Genomic DNA, 20,700 nt, shown 5'->3' with positions numbered 1-20,700 from the left:
CGAGCCCCGCGCATGCGCGCCGCGCAGGAGCGACGCAGGGAAAGGCGTCGGTCGGCCCACCGCTCGGGAGCGCCACCACTTCGGGAGCGTGTCGGTGGGCCGGGCGGGGGCGGGCGGGTTGGCGGGTCGCAGCCGGGGCGGCGGCTGAAGGAGACTCGAGGACGGGGGCGCGCGCCAGGCACTGCCGCCCCTCCCCGCTCCATGCGCAAGATGCTGCTGGCCGCGCTCTCCCGGGTGCTGCACGGTCCGGCCGCCGCCACCGCCGCCGCCGCCGGGAAGACGGTGAGTGCGGCCGTTACCTGCCCGCCCGCCGCGAGGCGGCGTGGCCGGAACGCGGCGGGAGGCAGCGGCCCCGACGGGGCAGGTGGGGCCGCCCGGGTAGGGGCGCTGCTGGCGGGGGCCGGGCCGGGCCGGGCGGGGGCGGCCGGAACCGCCTCAGCCGTCACTGGCCCGGCGCGTGGGCGGGCGCGGGCCGTGCCGCGGCTGGTCCGGGCCCTCGTGGCCGGGATACGGCCGGCGGGCAGCGGCCGCGCTGGGCTCGGCCCGCTGGTATGGGTTGCCGCGGCGAGGTCACGGGTTTGTCCTTCGGAAGCTGCCCGAGTGTCACGGCTGGCGGCCCGGTTACTTGGTTCCGGCATAAAATAAAAAGAAAAAAAAAATTTAAAAGTGTTTTTTTTTCCACTCTCTGTGAAATGCTGCGCGCGAATACAGCGGTTGCTGCGAGCGGGAGCTCGTTTCACGGGTGCCCGTTGTAACGCCGACCGTGCCGCTCTTTCCCAAGCGCCGCCGCCGCCGCCGCAGGAGGCACGGCTCGTACCGCTGCCCAGGCCTGAGGTCCCCGCGGGGCCGCTTCTTCTGCGCCACGTTACAATTCGGGGCACGCGTGGCCCGGGCAGCCCCCGTGTTTGTGTCACGGGAGGGCAGAGCGTTCCGGCGGCGGGGCTGGCGGCAGCACGGGCCGGGGGCCCCTCGGACACTGGCGGCTGCAGCCGCCCGGCCCAGGGCCCCGCTGTCAGTTCTGTGCGCAGTAATGTCCTTGCTATATTGATTTTTTAATACATAAAAACTGTTCGGATTCATTTCTGGAACCCTCACCCAGGCACTTTGCCTGAAGTTATTTTATTTATTTGTATTTTGGCTGTCAGCACAGGTCAGATCCTGAACAGGGGGTAACCACACTCTTCTCGTTCCATTCGAAATTCAGCCATCTGAATTTCTGAGCTGCTTCACCTTTCTGTGCTCAAACAACGGTCTCTTTCCATCTCTTCCTGAATTTTCTTTCAAATTCTGTTATTTTTTGGCATTAGTGTGTCATTTGTTGTGTTTTTTCTCTCTTGTTTGAAAAACCTTCAAAACTTACTGTGACCTCTTCATCCTCCTCATTCCATTGTAATGACTGTGGCCATCAGGAGCAATTAACCCGGCTGAAAAAAACTGTTGGCAAGATCAAGTCAGTGTGAAAATTACTTTTTTGGTAATTGGAAGTCATCTGCCTTTTTGCCCCTGAGAGCAAATGTGTTACTGCACCTCTGGTCTGAAGTAGCTCACTCACCTAAGCACTCACTTCTTGTGGAAAAGGCAGGTGGGTGACTGGATTTGTGAGAATGGCACAAGAGAGCAGATTTACCAGGAGATCTTCCTGTGTGTGTTGGGACTATATATCTAAAAGTATTTCCTAATTTACAAGTAAAATATCTATATTAAAATTTTCAATTTTAGTTGAAAATTAATGCCTAAAATTAATCGCTTACTGCAAGTACTTGGCCTGCTCCCGACATGCTGCGTTTTCCTGGAATTCCAAACTAGATCTGGTTTGGATTTCTTAAGATAGATGTTTTGGATCCTAGTGATTACCAAATAGGTAAATATTTCTCTTGAATTGTTCCTATGCATTTATAGTAAACGTATAAACTACCAAATAAATAGAAGCAGTCTTAATCCATAAAGCAGTATTTTATATGCGCTTTGAGCATATTGCAAAGCGTATAGATGGATTTCCATGACACAGAGCTTACCTGTAAGGAAACTACCTCATACAATGTTCTAGTTGGCTAATAATTTGCTGACATCTCCCCAGTCGTTTGTTATAGTTACTTACTCTTTTCTTTTTTTCCTTTTTTTTTTTCCTGCCAAATGCTGCTAACCTAGGGAGCCGTTAGTGAGGTAAGGCCCGAATCAGTCTTGTCAAGGTTTGTTTTTGATACGTGTACTGGCCATGTATTAGAACTTTTGGACAGACTCCTCAGTGTTGCTTTGATCCAGTATTCAGGGCAGGGGGGTTGGACCAGATGGCCTATAGAGCTCCTTTCCAACCTTGGCCATTCTGTGATTCTGTGAATCCCAAACTCTTGATTTATTTCTAGCTCTGGAAGTAAAATAGCTTTTCCTCACCGATAATACTGATGCATTGTGGTAAACAGTGTAGAAACTTGGTTTAAATAAAAAACCTGTAAACATATGGTCTGATAATGGGGCAGATGGGAGGAGGTGATCATGGTTGCTAAATCGAATAGGCAACAGAGTAGGTAACCAAGATGGATTGAGACATTTCTCTTGGCTTTTTTCCAAGCTTTATACCTGTCAATCCGACTTTTTTTGAAGACAGAGACCTGAATATTTTCAAAAGTTTGAAATAACGAACCTTCAGCTAAATGTATGCGAATTCCATGGTTGAATGAGCTACTGAAATTGATGTGTAACTTAATTAGCACTACAATTTTGCCACTGAAGATGTAATGCATTCCTTATACGGTGGCCACAATGCATGCATGGACAGGCGAGCATCGTATCTGATGCTACAGTGAAACTTACTGAAGTTATCTAAAAGTACCAGTTGTTCCTTAGTTAATAGCTTGTGCACATTCTTTAAGACAGAACAGTACTGTATTTTTAAACATACTTCTTATCTTTCCCCTACCATGCCACCCTTTCTGTTTTTCTGTATTTCATGTATCCTTGGGTATGTCACCTTTCATGTTTCTATATAATTTTTAAGTAGTGGCTGTGCTGTTACCTGCTTAAATGATACTTTCTTTCTTCATTGTTATTACCTCACATTCCCCCAACTTCTCTTCCTACTGAAAGGAAAGAGTGAGAGTAGTTCATACTCCAGAAATCTGCTGTTTGTTGGTTTTTTTTCCGCAAATAAATTTTTTGATCTATCAAGGTGAAATTTGAGTGAGCACAGAGAGCCATCAAAACCTGCATTGGCTCTCTCTACTCATACGGGCAGTCTGGCATGTGAAGGGGAAAATACTTATTTTTGTGATTTTTATGCTTTTCACAGTCTTTTGAAGCTTATTGGTTTTATTTTAGATAATCAGGGGTGTTACAAATTTAAAATTCTATACTGTTTTTCTAATCTTAATATTAAATGCTGAATTTTAAAGGGCTTCTAGCACATATGTCCAAAATAAAAGCTCTCTAGTATTATAGAGATATGCTACTGAAGAGTTTCATTCACAAATTATTTCAGTTTGGGAGTAGCGTTAGAAATTGTTCGAGAATTCACCTACTTTGGCTTGATAATTATATTTAAATATGGCTCACGTTTTGGTTTTGTCTTTTTTTTTTTTAAGGCATCTCGAGTGGTGGTAGCGTCGCGTAATTATGCAGACTTTGCAAGTGAAGCTACGTTTGAAATTAAGGTAAAGCAGCTGCATACTTAATACTGGCATTCTGTGTGAGCGCTCGGTGTAGGTCTTGACATGATGGACTCGCCCCCCTTATCTTTTCAATTAGAAAAATACTATTTGAATTTCCAGAACCAAACCCCTCACTATCTGGCCTGATTTCTAAATGCAGCTGGAAGTAGTGTGCTTGGCAATGTGTAGTAATGTTACTTGTTTCTTAAGAATGTGAAGTTGTGGTTCTTTGCAGCTGTGATATTGCAATGCAACTGTGAGAATGGAGTCGCAAAGGAGCCAAAGAACCTTTTCTGTTCTGAAGGCAAGAGAATTAATGTTTCCTTAATGCTTTTAAAACAAATGGCTGGTGTTTGCTGCCTACCCTTCTTTCCATCTCCCTTTTGCTGATGGAGTCATGGGTGCTGTATCCCAGATGTGCAGCTGATTGAGGAAAAAATATGGCATCCTTTTTAATGCTTGACTTGGTGCAGCTCAAAAAAAGTGCATTATATTCTGTCAGCTTTCCACAGTGGCTAGGTCTTAGGAAAAAGCGATGACTCCATTGGCAGTAGCTTTTGTGCTGACTTTTCTTTCGGGAGTTGATAAAAGAAACTCTGAAAGAAATTATTTAGTTTCTTTTTACCTACTCCCTCTTTGTCCATGCCTGTAAAGTATTAAAATTGTTTCACAGGCAGAAGAGGGGAAAATATGTTTACATGAAAAGTCTTTTCTGAATAGATACCAGGTTTAGTGTTTGGTCCTGTGTTGATTGCAAGACTTCTATTGTTATGTGAACTCTGAAGCAGAGCTGTCTTAAGAGTAGTGTGCAGGTGTGTTATATCAAATTCATCTAGGTGTGAGTGGATTTGCTCTGGAGAGACTTTGCTTTAATATAAACTGTCTTTAATCTGTATAACAGTATTTTGGCCATTTAATCTGTAGGGACAGAGCAATTTGTTTGGTCTGTTCCACTGAACTTCACTGATTTTGTTTTTTATTTTTTGTCTTGTATGGGTACCTAAAATCAGCCCTCTGTGCAACTCTGTTGAGTCCATGGTTTGGGGAGGGAGTTGTACCATACACATGGTGGTTTGACTGGCAGAGTGGCTGGTGCAGCACTGGTTTGTAAACTGCTTGTTAGAAGTGGTGGTAGAAGAGGTGAAGTCCAGTCTTAGGACCAGATCTTACAAACTGTTTCACAAAGGAAACTATCTTTCTTATCTCTTCATTAAGCCTCTGTAGCTCTTACCAAGTATTTGGCATGCAACAACCACAGAAATGTGCTTTTCCAGTATTTTGTGAGGACTTTAGTTCATTCACTGCTAGTAGGAACTACAAGGCTTCATTTCAAGAGTGGAAATCTGTCTTTATTAAATGTAAAGCTTTTATTTCCCTGAGTCTGGAAATAGCGCACAAACGTTACAGTTATTTTGACCTACAAATTTAGGTTTTGCTGGCTTTCTTTTTTAAAAGATATTACAATCTGAATTTGAAAATGGCACATCATAAAAAAAATTAAGTGATATTCATAAATAGGATGAATCAATTGCAAGAAACGACTACTTGTTCAACTTTGTAGAAATGTGACCTCCACCGCCTGGAAGAAGGCCCTAGTACCACAACAGTCATGACTCGAGAGGAGGGGCTCCATTACTACAAGACAATGCAGACCATACGACGCATGGAGCTGAAGTCTGACCAGCTTTACAAGCAGAAGATTATTCGTGGCTTCTGCCACTTATATGATGGTCAGGTAAGAATTTTTTTTCCAAAGCTTTTATATTTTCTTACTTTACTTAATGTAGGGATTTGAATAGAGTGGAGAGTAAATCCAGAACTGAGTATCTATGTACAATGCCTGAAGTTGTAGCTGAATCCATTATTTAGTTTGTTATTTCTTTAAAAACAATGTCTTAGCACACAAGGGAATCCCTGAGATCTTGAACAGCAGTAGAAAGAGAGAGAAGACAAGGTGCTGCTGAAGATCAGCTGAATGTGAGGAATGAACAACTGCAGCATATTAAATTCAACACATTTGGAGGCCCACATCCTCCTCCTCAAGCTTCATTGGTGTTTTTTGTTCCAGTATCTCATAGGTCATGTGCCCACTAAAAAGCAACAGCCAGGAGAAGGGACTTCATGACCGTAGTGAAACGTTGCCATCTGTCCATTCCCCCCTGCCATTTTTGAATTGCTGTTGTTTAGATGCTTCATTTGGGAGATGGGTGTAGAAAAAGTCCACAGATCTTTGCAGCTTCTGGTTCCCCTCCTGACTGCTTTTGTTAGTCGAAATCAGGACAGGTTGGAATTTAGAGCCGAAGGCTGTTGTAGCTGCAGGTTCTGGAAATGCAGGCCTGCCACACCTTGGGATTTAAGGCAGTCTCCTGTATCTGGGCTCTTCCTGTTTTCTGCTGATATTTGAAGTATTTGGGACCACAGCTAGCCCTTGCCACACTGCTGACTGTGAAAATTGTGTGCTTTTCTTTGTTCCTTTGTAACAGGAGGCTTGCTGTGTAGGGCTTGAAGTTGCCATACAGCCTACAGACCATGTGATAACAGCTTACAGAGCTCATGGCTTTACCTACGCCCGAGGAGTGCCTGTTCGGGAAATTCTCGCTGAACTTACAGGTTTGTGCTAAGTAAAATGAAGATTTGCATGCTGCTGTACTTGTGTCAGAATTTTTTATTCAAGTTGAAAATTATGTTGATGCACAAAGTATACTGAGGCTTCAGAAGCAGTTTAGTGACATAGCAGAATAAATCAACCTTATAATTTTATGATGCAACCACTTCTTGCTATAAAACACAAGTCATAGGGAATATTTAAGTGCTGGTACTTCTAAAGCACAAATTCAGAAAATTTTTCTTCATATCATATGCTGTCTTTGTTGTGCTGCAGCAGCTTGTTTAAATGAAGCTTGCTGGTGGTAGGCATTTGTTCTCGATAGGACAGAGCATTACCCTCCCTACGAGACAGACTTGGATTTTCAGAATTATGCTGCTGAAGTCTTAGGAAGAGTGCTAAACACTGCATGTAATGATCAACTGAATGGTTTGGAAAAACTTGACAGTAACAAGAATATTAAATGGTAATCGAGACAGATCTAAGATTGTGTAGAAAGGAGAGATGGTTATTCACAATAGGGTTGTAGGTGGAGCAGGGAAGAGAAGAGAGGATCAGCCTGCTGAACTCTTAGAGGTCTTGAACAGATGCCAGAAGTGAAAAATGAACGAGGAGTTTGAAGGCCTTTATGAATCGTTGGTATAATAAAGTCTTGATCTGAGAATTTGCATGCTTGAAACGTTAATATAGGAAAGCACATATTGGAGGTAGAGAAGAGGTGTGGTTTCGTATATTAGAAGGGGTGTGTGTGTTAAGAATGCATATTCATAACATGCACGAAAGCCCAGAGACTAGTGGGTGATCAAGTTGCCAAGTGTCACTGGATACTGATAAGAGAGTAAATGAGAAGATTGTCACGACTGAGGTCTGTCTGCTATGGGCCCTGAAACTGAAAATATCAGTGATGATGTGAGTTTTTTCTGTCTTTCTTTTCATGATACACATCATGCTTGGGTTTAGTGGGGTTCCTCTAATTGGGAAGAAGCAGCCACAGTACAGAGACTGTTGTTGCAAGAAATGACACTTGAGGCAAGGTTCTAGAGAGGAATAGTGCTAGAGCTGATTCTTGCAAAGAAGGATTTTGATTGAAAAATGCCAAACTGAAAGACAGCCTGGGTTACAATGACCAGGAAATGACAGAATTAAAGAGTCTTTGAAAGAGCAGGAAGCAGTGTCACCAAAAATAAGACTAGCAGATAAGATCCTACAGGAAACAAACTATAGAAAAGAACTCTTCAGGAGAATTGATGATTCCCTGAGAAATGGTTTTGTGTTCTAAGAAAAGCAGAAAGTATAGTGAAAAGTGACATTGGTCAGTCAGGAGTTCTTAGCTAAAACACAAGAAAGGATTGTACAAAAAGTGAAGGGAGATTATTGAAGTTTAATTACGCTTAAGAAAAGTAGTTTTCTGATTAAAATTAGACAATCTTTTTTGGATTGTTTTTTTTTTTTTTGGCTTTGGCCCTAGCTGGCAGAATCCATAAAAGCTCCCATGAAAGCAATTCATAAGCATATGAAAGGTATGAGAAAGACCAATAATAAAAATGATCCACTATTAAGTAAGAGAAGTACAGATTCCAGAAAGAGATCCAGCATTCAGCTTCTAAAATAAACACCAAGGCTAAGGCAAAAAAGCCAACCAAACAAGCTGTGCTTATTAGAAATAAAATAGAAGTCTCTGTGGCTAGTAACAAGACAGACTAGAATAAGATATGGAGTGGACTGATGAGAAATTCTGTGTTCTTAGATCAGCCCTTTTAATTGTTGTGATGCTTGATGGACTACCAGTTATCTTCAAACTACAGCTTGAATAATGCTGGGCTGGGTGACTTTCCACAGAGTGGGAAGTTGTTGGTTGGTTTTTGGTTTTTTTTTTTTTAGATGTCCTATCTGTAATTGTTACTTCTGGTTATTGTCACAGGAAAGACAAGTGTAGTTTATTGAAACTAATTTGGAACAGTGTTTGTATCTTTCTTGCAGAAGCCAAAAGTAATAAGGACTGTATATACTACTTCTTACAGATTACATATATAAGAAATATAAACCTTGTTGGCTATTTTTTTTAAAAAAACCCCCATATTTATCAGAAAGTGCTTTTGTGTAGCAGAACAATGAAACTTCTTGGTTGGTTTTAAAACTTCTTCTTAATCTCATTCTGCATTTCCTGAATTACATTTTCATTATCATTCTCTTTCCCCCCATCTCTTATTTGTTTTGTGATATATTTAACTGTGAGCTCTTTGGGGAGAGGCTGTTGTGTCTTAACTCCACATAGATCTAATGACAACAACAGTCTTAATGTTATTACCTTTAGGAATGAATTACATGTTCCCATTTGTATCATATTTTTCCTCTGGGAAAAAATAAATTGCTTGTTATTCATGTTTCAGGTCGAAAAGGAGGATGTGTGAAGGGAAAAGGAGGGTCAATGCATATGTATACCAAAAACTTCTATGGTGGCAATGGTATTGTTGGTGCTCAGGTATATATACATGACTTCTACTTTAAAGTACAAGTTGAATTTGGCTCGTGTCCTGTGCCAGTGTTTCCTCTCAGTTTTTGTGGTGTGAGCTTGTACGCAGATACCATTGCTCTGTGGCTGTTAAATCTGTTATGTCTTTATTCTGGTTTGCTCACAGTTTTGTGAACTGTAGCAAAAATGTATCAAATTGAGAATATAGTTAACGTTTATATTTTGGCTGTAATACGGATTGGAACAAATGGAAGTGGGTTGGTAACAACTTATTTGTTGAGCAGATCTCTAACAGTGTAAATGTCTCTTTCCTGTTCATAAGCTGCCTGTCTTCAACTCCTCTAAACATTGTTCTAAAATTTTGGTTTGTCCTGTACTCTGTCATAGGTTCCTCTTGGAGCTGGGATTGCGCTGGCCTGTAAATACTTTGGTAAAAACGAAATCTGTTTGACGTTGTATGGGGATGGTGCAGCCAATCAGGTAAACAAGCTTTGTCTAGTGTGGCTCTGTGAGGAGTGTGACTGTGGGTGATCAATTTTCATTCTGTGAATTGTGAGCTCTGCCTTTCCACAGGCTGGTGGGAGGGCACCTGTCACCCTGCCTGTGTAGTACCTGCAACCCAGGCAACGCTTGACTTGGAACTTGGGCTAAGATTGTTGTGTTGGACTTTCTGCTGCAAGGATGCTTTATTAAAGGAGTCCACTGGTACTGAAAAAGCAATCCTGGAGAGAGAACACAATGTACACCCTCTGTCCTACAGTTCATTGCAGTTTTTCATAGGGCTTTTGTTGTGAAGGGCTGTTCACTGAGACAAACTTCATGTGGGTGGCTGGACATCTTGCAAATTTTGGACACTGCCACCTCTTATTTGTGTTGTCTTAGGCATTTGAGTAGGAGTGTCTTTAAAGTACTCTGTAGTCCTCAGAGAGGTGATTCAGATGAACAGTTAAGGAGTTAATTGCTAGATGCTCTTTATGTATATCAGGAATGTAGCACGTGCTTGGATTTTTTTATCATGTTCTGGACCTGTGTAAACGTCTGTCCTTCCCCACCCCCATTTTGAATTCTGCCCTTGTCGCTGGAGTGGAGGGAAAGGTGCTCAGCTCCTTCCCTTCTGCAGTGCTCTAGATACTCAGGGAGTGAGTGGGGCTAATGGTTAATTATGTGAACACTGTGCGAGTCATGGGAGGAGAGGTTTCCAGTTATTCCTCTTATCCTCTTTCCAATTGTGCATGGCTCACCTAAGGGTGCCACCCTGAAGTCTCTGTGCTGAAAGGAGAGCTCTGAACCATAGCAGTGAAGATGACAGTGCTGCTGAATAGGGAGGAACATGTAACTTTAATTTCTGAGGACAGAGCATCTTGCAGAGCCACTTACTATTGACATTCCAACTGGTCTCTTCGTGTTATCAGCAGAGACATTAAGCAGATAAGAAGCTGGTGGTTTAGAGTGTACTGTTGATGTAACTTACCACTTTCAAAACACAGGTGGAGATCTGTTCTTGGTTTTCCCTGTCTTTGACTTTGAGTAGCAAGGCTGATGCAGTTGCTGTGGTTCAACTTTTACTTTGCTGTAGCAGCATTCTGCCAGATTAATCAATTGTGAAGTTTTTTTTGTGACTGTGGCTGAAATAATCAGTTGAAGTTGAAGGTTTTGTGCTACCCTAACACAGATGCTACTGAAATAGGTTCAAAAATTAAGTTCTATAAACTATTAGTTGAGATGGAAGTTACCCTATATAATGTAGCTTCTCTTTTATTCCTGCTGAGCTGCAGCAAGGGGCTGGTTTCAGATCACTTTCAGTATGAAAATTTCTCCTAGCTAGACCTCTGCAACTGGATGGTTTTCAGTAGAGCCTGAAGCTTGAAGGCTGAGCTCCCTGTCTAGATGTAACTTTGCTTTTTTTTCTTTCAGGGACAGATATTTGAAACGTACAATATGGCTGCCTTATGGAAGTTGCCTTGTATTTTTATCTGTGAGAACAATCGGTATGGAATGGGAACTTCAGTTGAAAGAGCTGCAGCCAGTACTGACTACTACAAAAGAGGAGACTTCATTCCAGGGCTCAGGGTGAGGATAACCCCAGCTTTTTTTGAGGGGGGAGCGTCGAAGCAGGGGCAATGTGTGTGCATACACCTGCACAATACATACATATGTATGTGTTTCTTTTATTTATACATGTATTTGTAAATATTTTTTTAAATGTAGGAAAATTTGAAACCAAATTCCTGTTGCACTTGTGGAATTACTGAAATTGGAGGTTTGGGGTTTGGCATTTCTTGGCCTCAACTTGTAGTTTCTGTTTGTCAGGTGGATGGCATGGATGTTCTCTGTGTTCGAGAAGCGGCTAAGTTTGCAGCTGAGTACTGTAGAGCTGGAAAAGTAAGTCTGTAACCTTCTTCCCTTTTCCATAGGTGAAATTCTTAGCCAGATTATTGCTGCATAAAAAGTTCCTCATCTAGCCCATTTTCTTCAGTCGCTGTTGAAACTTTATTTGACCTTTATTTCATTTTTTCTCCACAGTATTGAACCTGTAAGCAATTGAGTGGTTCTTTAATTCTGTTAGACTTTATTAACATGCAATTGGTATTAACCAAGCTTTTTTGTATATATATATCTATATATCTATCTATCTCATGATACTCTGTTATCTTTTTCCCCATTTCTACCCTAGTTAAATTCTGTTGTGAAAGGTGTTCTGACTGTCAGGCAGTTGTGTTCTTTGTGAAGATATTAATTAGGGGAAGCATCAAGGAAAGTAGTAATCATTCTATATTTACAACAAATGGAAAGTGAAGTAAAAGTTTTGTGAGTCAGCATTAGTGTGTGTTACACTGGTTTTGAAGATTTTTAATATTTGGTGAAATAATATTTGCTCTGGGAACGTACAACAGAAAAATAAAAGCTTGATACAGAAGAAAAAAGTTCTGTGAGTTAACAATCTTACAGTAGAACAACAGGCAATTTGAAACCGTCTGAGTAATGGCAGAAGGACATGGGAAGGGAAGAGATTGTTTAATGCTGCTCGATAAGAACATGAGAATAAATGCTGACAGTATCAACATAGGCTTTCACCTGAAAAGGGTTAAGTTTCATTTTACTAGTTGCGATAATGTTCTGTAAATTGAACTGAGAAAAAAACATTGAATTTAAATCATTAATCACTGGTGCAATTCACCTATAGCAAATACTTGCTGCTATAACAACAAATTGGTCACTCAAGGCGGTAACACACTCTGTATTTTTTCTTTTTAAGGGTCCTATTCTGATGGAGTTACAGACATACCGTTACCATGGCCACAGTATGAGTGACCCTGGAATAAGGTAGGTACTGTGACATTCTTTCTTGGCATTCACTGAAAACAAATAAGTATTGATGGTCAGAATCCTGAAACTCTTGGATTCAATGTTTAAATCCATTGTGAATTGCATATAAAGGTTATGATGAAATTGCTATGAGCAGTCTGATCACTCATCACATTGCTCAGCTGATAATCCATGGCCATGTAACATACTTGTTTTACTTGCAGTATTAAGAGATTTAGTTTTAGAACAACCACAAAGTCAGTTGGACTTTTGTACTTTCTATTAATGGATTGTGCTTTCAGTGTGACTTTATGATATGTTCTAATTAAGCTTTGACTGAAAAGCAGCGTGCTTTTCCAGGGGTTGTAGAGTATCTAAAGTCCTGTAAGCTCAAATTATAGGAACAGTTTGGTCTGTCCAGTCAAGTGGAACCCTTCTTAAAAATACAAATATACAGGTGCCAAAAAGACTCGGGCATTGTGCCAGCTGACAAATCTGAATTGATCTACATGAAGTAGAAGTGTATCCCAACGCTTCATTCAAAACTTGAAGCATGCAGCAAGTCATCTAGCCCCACCCCTTAGGGGAGATGGGAAGGAGGAAATATGGCCCCTCATAGTAGCTGCGTCAGGCTGGGATTGCTCCCCTTTCCCTGCCCACGTTATACTCGAGTCTGGAGTTACTTCAGCTCGGTTGCTGCTTACAGATCTAAGAAGTGTTCTAGATGTAGCTGTGCCACCCTTTGAGTGATGAATGTTGCTGTATTTTCATCGTATTCCTGACAATTCTTTGGTCACACCTTTTTCTAAAAGTGAGCTGTGTCCAGAACCTCACCGCTAGTCAAGGATACCACTGAAGAAGTTCATGTCTTTGCTTGTCTTGCTCCTAGCTATCGTACTAGAGAAGAAATTCAAGAAGTGAGAAGCAAAAGTGATCCCATTACTTTGCTGAAGGACAGAATGGTCAACAATAACCTTGCTAGCATTGAAGAATTAAAGGTATGGCTTTAGTTGCTATTTAAGCAAGCTCTTGAGCATTCACCCACTAATGATCTCTGAAAAGCACACCATAGGGCAGCGTGCATCATTTGTTCTTTGAAGTTCTTTAAAGTTTGTTTTAGCATCATTTTCATTGGTGAAGGTGAAGTTTTGTTGCAGACTGACTAAGGAAGTTGCACTCTGCTGGAAAGGCATTTTGCTTTTGGGTGCTGAGCGTAACTCAGCAGTGCAAGGCTGTGTGTATGACAAGAGCTTCAAATACAGCTCTTGTCATATACTTACATGTAGAAATCAAAACTACTCAGGCTTTCTTGACTACCTAGGAAGGGGGTAAGTCCCTGAAAGGGAAATTATCGATAGTGAAAAATCCTAGTGAAGGAGCCAGGAACCCTCTAAGCAAATGTTGTAAATACTTATTATTAACTCTATTAAAAAAAATTGACACTGACAATCTCAGTGTTTTGCAGAATCAGAATTAAAAATGTAGAGGCTCAGTGGGGTCGTGTTCCTCTGGCAGTAAGTTACCTGCGCTATCCCAAAGGGGACAAATGCTGCAGTTTAGTAGGAAGGAAGTTTCACAGGTCTTTCATTTACGTTTCTAGACAGTGTTAACACTAATTCTGACGAATACTTAATCATTGTGTTTAAATTCAAAATTATGCTGCTTTTTCTGAGCTGTCTTATAATAAGCACCCATTTTTGGTTTAGGACATTGATGTGGCAGTAAGAAAGGAGATCGAGGAGGCCGCTCAGTTTGCTACCACTGACCCAGAGCCACCTTTGGAAGAGCTAGGTAACCATATCTACTTCAATGAGCCACCCTTTGAAGTGCGTGGCCCAAACCAGTGGATAAGGTACAAGTCTGTCAGTTAAAGGCCTTTTTGTTGGCATAACTTATTCATCAGAGTAAGTGAGTGCATTTACAGGAACTATAAGGACTCAGAAACAAACCTTAAGCTTATTTAAAAGCTCTTTCAAGGGAGAAAATCCATCTCAGTATGGATTTTCTTAAACATGCTGAATGTTGTTTCAGAAGGAGCTAACTTACAGCAATTTAAATTGCTATATATTTGCTTTACTGACTTTTCTTTGGATTGCTGTATGTGTTATGTACAGTGTAAAAAAAAAAAAAAAAAGACCGAACTTCAACAACATTTATCTGGTGGTCTGTTTGCTTTGTTTCTTGATGAACCACTTTCCCCCCCCCCCCCCAAAAAAAAACCAACAAAACAAAACACAAAAAAGCCATTCAGATGCTATGTTTTTGCTGCAGAAAAGTTACATCTTTGTAACTTGCTATGTTTTTGCTGCATGAAAACATCACACCAGGCTTGTCATAGTAGTTCAAGTGAGGGTAGCTTTAATACAAAAAAGCTATATACATTCATCTATGAAGGGGTGACGTATGCTTTAGCATATCCCCTCCCTGCTCAAACCATCAGCCAGCAGAACTGTAACACATCTTAAGTTCACAGTTTTCACAATGCTGAAGCCAATTCAGGTGTGTGTTACCTGTTTTGCAGAAAAGGTTTTTTTTCTCAGCTAATACTTTGTATTACATTGATAGGCATTTGACTTCTGCATTACTCTGTCATAAATAATTTAAGTGCATTGACACCAACTTAAAAGCTGTTACTATTCACTGTGTATTACACTGATGGTCAAACAAGCTACATCATTGTGCAAAACCTGCAAGGCCACTATGCATACATATATACATCTAATAATTTAAGTGTTAGGAATGTATCTTTCATTTGTTTATTCCCATTACACGGTCTCCTTCCAAAGCATTAACCTTCTGCACTGAGTTCTTACCGGATGTTTGTCGGTGGTTTAATATGGCATTCCAGATTCTGCAGAGAAGACCACCCCTGTATGAAGAAGAATGGAGAACAGTTAGGGAGAACTCCCTCATTTCCATTACTTTAGTGAGCAAGAAGTAAAATCTAGAAATCCCAAGGATATACCAGTTATGACAGTACACAGAAAATGCTATACTTCTTTAAGATTATGGCTAAAACAACTTCTTCTAGGTCAGACAGGGGTTAACAGAATGATGATGAAAGGACTTAAATCAAGGGGTAGGAAGAATAAGTTCTTTATGCCTATTTTCCATATGATTGCATCATCCTGAATGGTGCAGAAATACCTCAAGCTTGATAAATGCCAAAACCTAGATGGCTTGAAGTCCCCTAGGTGTAGTTGTTATGCTGCATCAGTTAAGATGTGAAAAACTTTAAACAGAAAATCAGAGCTGAAATTCACAGCAGTTGCCACTGAACTATTACTGACCTATTTGAATAACCTAACTTCCAAAAAAATTTTTTTTACAAACTACTTTAATTAAGCTCTTAACAATGAACTAAGAAGTACTTTCTTACCGCAGTCGAAGATACCGCAGATCATCTTTAGTGATATCATTAAGGACAGTACTTAGTGTATAATCTTCTTCAGCAAACTAAAAGGCAAATTTATTCCCAAATTAATATTCCTTGTTTGAAACAAACTGCTAATTATGACTACAATGATCTTTCTTTAAAAGGTGATTTTTTTTTTACCCTCTTAATGGCATCCAAGTCTGCTCCTTGTTGTTTCAGCCAGTTCATGAGCTCAGGGTCTGCATTCTCCCTAAAAGTTGCTGCAGACCATTGGGAGTCTTTAACAGAAAACAGAAGTATAGGTTAATACACCTCAAAACTAGGGCAGAAGTGGTAGTTTTCAGTCTACTGAAGCTTAAAATAGACAGTCTTTTATCCTTTAAACAAACACAAGATTCAATATATTTGTGTGCAACTGTCAAAGTATGCAGTGTCTCCTCATACCTTCAGGTTTAAGTTTTAATCGAAGCAAGCGTAAGTCCTGAGTTTTTTGCTCCAAACATTGCCGTAAGAGGGTCTGATACTCTTTCTCCTTCTGAATGAGGTTTTCGAAAAGCCTGTTGGCATACAAGAGAGATCAAACACAACCATACTGAGACGAAGCCTAGCTGAAAAAATATTTATCAGTCATTTTTAATGACTACCAAAGGCCAGAGACACTTGAGAGATACTCTCTTACGTAACATATTTTACAGCTTACAGATTTCATTTTGGTTGTCTGAGACTCAGCTTAGTGGTGGCATGTTAAGGCTTTCATCTTTGCAGAATTTAGTAAATAGCTTGTAAATTCTGTTCCTATTGTTCTGCAGCCTCCCTGGGCAGAGTTGCAGCCTTTATAGTGTAATTAATCTACTGCTGAACAGTGTAAAACACTGATGTTTTTACCAGGGACTTTCTAATCACAGATTTACGTCACATCCATGAAGAAGAATGGGACCTTCAGCTCTTAACACCCTGGCAGCACCCTACAAATGTAGCCCATGAGAAGTAGGACAGGGGCTCTGCTGAGCTTTGCTTGTGCTGATTAGTGGGCAGCCTGACTGGTGGCCCAGGACAGAGCTGCTCTGGCCTTTCCGTGCTGGAACAGCTTTGAGGGCACTGCCACTGGGTCAGGTGGCATCCAAGGAGCTAAGGAAGTAGGAAGGAAATCGGCACACTTGCACAAGCCTAATTGCTTAACAGTAGAAATCCAATATTCTGCAATTAAGAAAGTAATTACACAGAAACAAAAGTTGTACTGAAGGCTGTTGAGTTGTCATGCCAGTGCTGCCGGCATGTTCTGAATCCATTTGTGTTCCTGGAAGATCTGCTTTATCACGAGGCAGTCATACCAGGTGAGCAGTATGTATGTTATGCATGTACATGTCCCTGTAGAAAGCAACGCCTGAGAGCTTTTCAAAGACTGCCTGAAGATAAGTCCACAGTCTTTATGGGAGGATTACCTTAAGGTCTCTTGTTTAAGTCTGCCCAACTCCAGGCTAAGCTGCTGCTGAGCCTCATGTGACACCCCAGAACTAAGGGTGCTGACTCCTGATGTGATGGCTGGATCTTCAGCCCCATTTTGTTCAGTGGGCTGGTAACTGTCCTCCACTTCATCACCGTCCTTGTCCCCACCTTCCATTTCTGATGCTGGCTCAAAGTGAGCTCGAAGCTCTGATAAAATGAAACAGTGTAAGAATAAGAATTTTTTTGGACAAGTCTGTCTTCAGATACCTACAGCTTGTTCTTTATTACTGTGAGTGGGGAAGCTTCAGCTGAGGAAGTGGACTGTTTGCACGATGTGCTTTATTGTAGTACTGAGCAGGGGAGTAGCAACACCTTATGCGAGCTGGACCACAGATCCTCTGGCATCACTTCTAATATGAGTGGCAATGTAATGGCTCAGCTGTAGCGTACCAGTAGAGGTAGATAGCTGTAGATTACAGCTGTAGAGATGAAAAACACATTTGTGATGAAATGAATTATAAGATAGTTCCCTGGCAGTGTTCAAGGCCAGGTTGGATGGGGCTTTGAGCAACCTGGTCTAGTGGAAGGTGTCCCTGCCTGTGGCGGGGGGGGTTGGAACTAGACAATCTGTAAGGTCCCTTCCAACACAAACCATTCTATGATTCTATGATAATAAAATGTATTGATGAGGAACCCTTGAAACCTTGCTTTTTTTTTACAAAGAGAAAAAAAAGTTGTTTTCCCCTAATGCCCTGGACCAAAGAGTTTACAAAGCCTTCCTCTTTTCCAAGTAGCATTTCTGACCCCAGTTCTCTCAGAACTTTCTGCAGGTGGCCACCCTTCCAACCAAAGAATAGCTGACATTCTTCTACAAACAAAGTCCTAAAAAATTTGGCCGATCTGGCTTGAAAGCCAAAGCAACGTTGGACTGAAAGGTCTCGCCATCACTAATTGCTCTCAGAATATTCACATACTGGAAGGGGTGCTCAGCACTTCAAAGACTTACAAAACTACTTGCAAATTTCCAACTTAGACTTATTCCTAAACTGTTCTTAGTGATCTGTCCTCCTTCTTCTCAGTGGTGGTGATTTTTCCTACTATCCATCTGTAGGCCAAAATCATACTCCTCCTTATATTAATGCACTCCCTTCTCTGCATCTGTTCCACAGCTCAGTAATCATTTTTCAGAACACATAACCAGACCTGTGCAGTGTTACCTGCCTTGGATGTCATTAAAATGTTGTATGGAGTCATTTTCTGTCTTATTAGAAAAGCTCCAGCTTGGACTGGATTTAATTTGCGTTTTTTTTTCGTGGTTGGACCACACTGGTGGTGCAGAACCACTGGTTATCTCCTCATTATGTGCGTTTGTACTGCAAGTACAGGATTAATCCTCCCGAGCAACACTTCTTCCTGTACAACATTCTGACCCTGTGCCTTTGATGTAGTGGCACATGGGATGCAGTTAATGGCATGCTGACAGATTAAACATCTAAACTGTTCCATTTGCTGTAACTTTGATATGTGAACAGGCATTTTTTTTTTAAAAAAAGATTATTTTCAGCTGCTTTGATTTACCTGGAATAAGAATAGTGACTGCTGCTTGGACTGCACGGCGAATTATGTTATCCATTGCAAACATCCAGTGGGGCCTTATTAAGTGATTTCTTAATACTTTGTTCACCTATAAATAAATAAGCAAGTTGAAGTAGCAGCAAACAACATTTGCTTACACCTTCGGAAAGAGAGTCTTGTTTTTCAATAGTCAGTCAGATGAAGTTTTATAAAGTAACAACTAAAACCCTCCCACCTTTGAAAATCCACACAACCCATTTGACAGTTTTAGGCTAGAGCTTTCAAACCGTACCCAGACTGTGACATTCAAGCCCCTCTACCATGCAAGGAGGAAGAAGAGTGAGGAAGAGTGGGGAAGATGCAAACCCCTGGGGTGAGCTCTGTCCAGGAAGAACTCTCCCCCTGTGCTAGGCGAGGAACTCACCGCATCCTGAAATCCAAACAGCACCAGATGAATCTGATTGATGGAGGTGCTGTCAAAGTCCAAATCCATTTTCAACTTGGATATGGTAGAAGCCATCACTCTCTGCTCTGGAGAACGTATGAAGTCCCTTAAAATCCCAATAATTTGCTTGATGTGGGCCACTGAAAGTTGCACTTCTTCGGAGCTCTGGAGAAAAGATAATGAATGCATATCAAGTAAATCCCAGAGTCATTAAACATCTAATTAGTAGCATTAATGTTTTTAGGGTCACAGTTTATAGCTTTGCCCATGTGTATTGCACACCGATGCACAGAAATCACGGAACTTTTGTTTCTGCAAAGCCTTTATTTTCTACCTTTTTCTAACTAAAATTTTTTTAACAGTAATTACTATTCTCCAAAAAATAAATCAGGTCTGCTGCTACTGTGGCTGTCACAAAGGGAAGAGGTTCCAGATAATATGTACACATTTCTGCAATGTACTGCAGAGGGCAGCTCTCCTCCAGAAAAAGGGCAGAGTGAGTCGGTAAGAGACCCAAATTTTTCAGCTGCTATCCTTTCAATAAGCTGAATCTGGACTTATATCTAATTATGCAGACATTTTATTTCCTTAGGCAAAAAATTATGTTTATCATAAGTCAGAAAAAGGTCTGATAGGACTCAAGTGTTCATTCTATGATTTGCAGTCCATAACCCCTACAGTTAAAGCTGTCCAAGTGCCTGCAAGAACAACCACCTGTATAATTAAAAGGTAAAGGCAGAAGTATTACAAACATTCTGGAAAAGATGATTGCAGCAGTGCAGCAAAACAGCTGGAGACTGAGGTAGGACTTGCTGTTACTAAATAATCCTCCTTTATCCTGGAAAATATTTACAGCCCTGATTATTTCTAAGATCTCAAATATGAATTAGTCCTCCGTAAGGCTATAAGCTGTTTTAGCTCAGAGCAGAAATTTACCCCAATTGCTTCCCCAGCCTGAGTTTGCCAGCCTTTCCCTTGGGCCTGTAAAGCTCTGCCAGAGCCCCCAGGGTCTGGGGGGAGCCGATCTGCACTGTGAGACAGTTTGCAGGGCAAGCGAGTTATGGGGGAGAAGCAAACCCCTGCACTCTGGGGAGCCAGCTGCGCATGCTGGGCTCGGCTGGAGCTGCCCCAGGAGCAGCAGGGCCCCCGGCAGCAGTGGTGTGTCTTTGTGCCAAGACCAAGGGCTGGCCGGGCACACCATGAATCAGCAGGCTTCCCCTTCATGTAAATGCAGTCCAGGTGAAAAACTGTAGCTTTGACAAGAATAGGTAACCTCAGTGGCACATTAGAAGCAGACATTAACAAGAAAAGGCTGAGCAATCAACTCCATTACTGGTGTGTGGCATTGCTTGGCTACAGGTTAACCGAACACATGATTTTTCTTGCTCCTCTCTACAGTCACTAAACCTTCCCATTGAACCCTTCCCTCTACAGAAATCTACCTTAGCTTTTTTAAGATTCACGTACTGTGTTCTTGGCACTTAGTTTACATATGCTTTGAATTAAAAATTGTTAATCAGTTAAAGCAAATCATACCTATTACTACCTGGTGTTCCATTTCCATGTCCTTAAAAGCCAAAACAAAACATATCAAAACCACCCAACCCACCAACCTCAGCCCCCCCAAACCCACATCAAATGCCCCAAACCTCCCTCCTCAGAAAAAAACAAGAGCCCAGCAGCAGGCAAAAGGTGGTGTTTGTTGTCCATTCAGACAACAGCAAACAGCTCAGACAGTTACAGGTCTCAGAGATTAAAGATATTCAGAAGGAACAATCCAAGCACCTTCATTTATTAGTTTCCAGAAAAGGAAGAATGCTGCCTGGCTTG

General features: G+C 41.5%; 2 protein-coding genes across 3 annotated transcripts in view; one reads left to right on the top strand and one right to left on the bottom strand.

Annotated features, from left to right (window-relative positions):
• Positions 1-42: 42 nt before the first annotated feature.
• Positions 43-14,180, top strand: PDHA1 (pyruvate dehydrogenase E1 subunit alpha 1). Of its 2 annotated transcripts, XM_068395399.1 has the most exons (12): positions 43-282; positions 2,149-2,163; positions 3,579-3,647; positions 5,206-5,379; positions 6,128-6,254; positions 8,640-8,731; positions 9,110-9,202; positions 10,637-10,792; positions 11,033-11,104; positions 11,979-12,046; positions 12,918-13,026; positions 13,735-14,180. In XM_068395399.1, exons 1-12 carry the CDS (start codon positions 202-204, stop codon positions 13,897-13,899), a joined length of 1,221 nt encoding a protein of 406 aa, XP_068251500.1. In that variant the 5' UTR covers positions 43-201; the 3' UTR covers positions 13,900-14,180. The 2 variants fall into 2 exon arrangements, with proteins under 2 accessions (XP_068251500.1, XP_068251501.1); XM_068395400.1 differs by lacking the exon at positions 2,149-2,163.
• Positions 14,181-14,369: 189 nt separating this feature from the next.
• MAP3K15 (mitogen-activated protein kinase kinase kinase 15) overlaps positions 14,370-20,700 on the bottom strand; it is a 94,045-nt gene continuing 87,714 nt past the window's right edge. Inside the window, 7 exon segments of the mRNA XM_068395397.1 lie at positions 14,370-14,897; positions 15,408-15,484; positions 15,585-15,682; positions 15,849-15,961; positions 16,847-17,057; positions 18,429-18,534; positions 18,850-19,035. Coding sequence (XP_068251498.1) covers positions 14,777-14,897; positions 15,408-15,484; positions 15,585-15,682; positions 15,849-15,961; positions 16,847-17,057; positions 18,429-18,534; positions 18,850-19,035 — 912 coding nt within the window. The 3' untranslated portion in view covers positions 14,370-14,776.

The sequence above is a fragment of the Nyctibius grandis genome, chromosome 2, assembly GCF_013368605.1.
Source record: "Nyctibius grandis isolate bNycGra1 chromosome 2, bNycGra1.pri, whole genome shotgun sequence".
Lineage (NCBI taxonomy): Eukaryota > Metazoa > Chordata > Aves > Nyctibiiformes > Nyctibiidae > Nyctibius > Nyctibius grandis.
This window is presented reverse-complemented; position numbering and strand designations above follow the sequence as displayed.

Excerpts from the sequence above, each read along its gene's own strand:
- PDHA1 (XM_068395399.1), top strand. The coding sequence starts at position 202 with ATGCGCAAGATGCTGCTGGCCGCGCTCTCCCGGGTGCTGCACGGTCCG. Across the intron at positions 9,203-10,636 it reads GGGATGGTGCAGCCAATCAG|GGACAGATATTTGAAACGTA; the intron begins GTAAACAAGCTT and ends TTTTTCTTTCAG. Across the intron at positions 12,047-12,917 it reads ATGAGTGACCCTGGAATAAG|CTATCGTACTAGAGAAGAAA; the intron begins GTAGGTACTGTG and ends TCTTGCTCCTAG.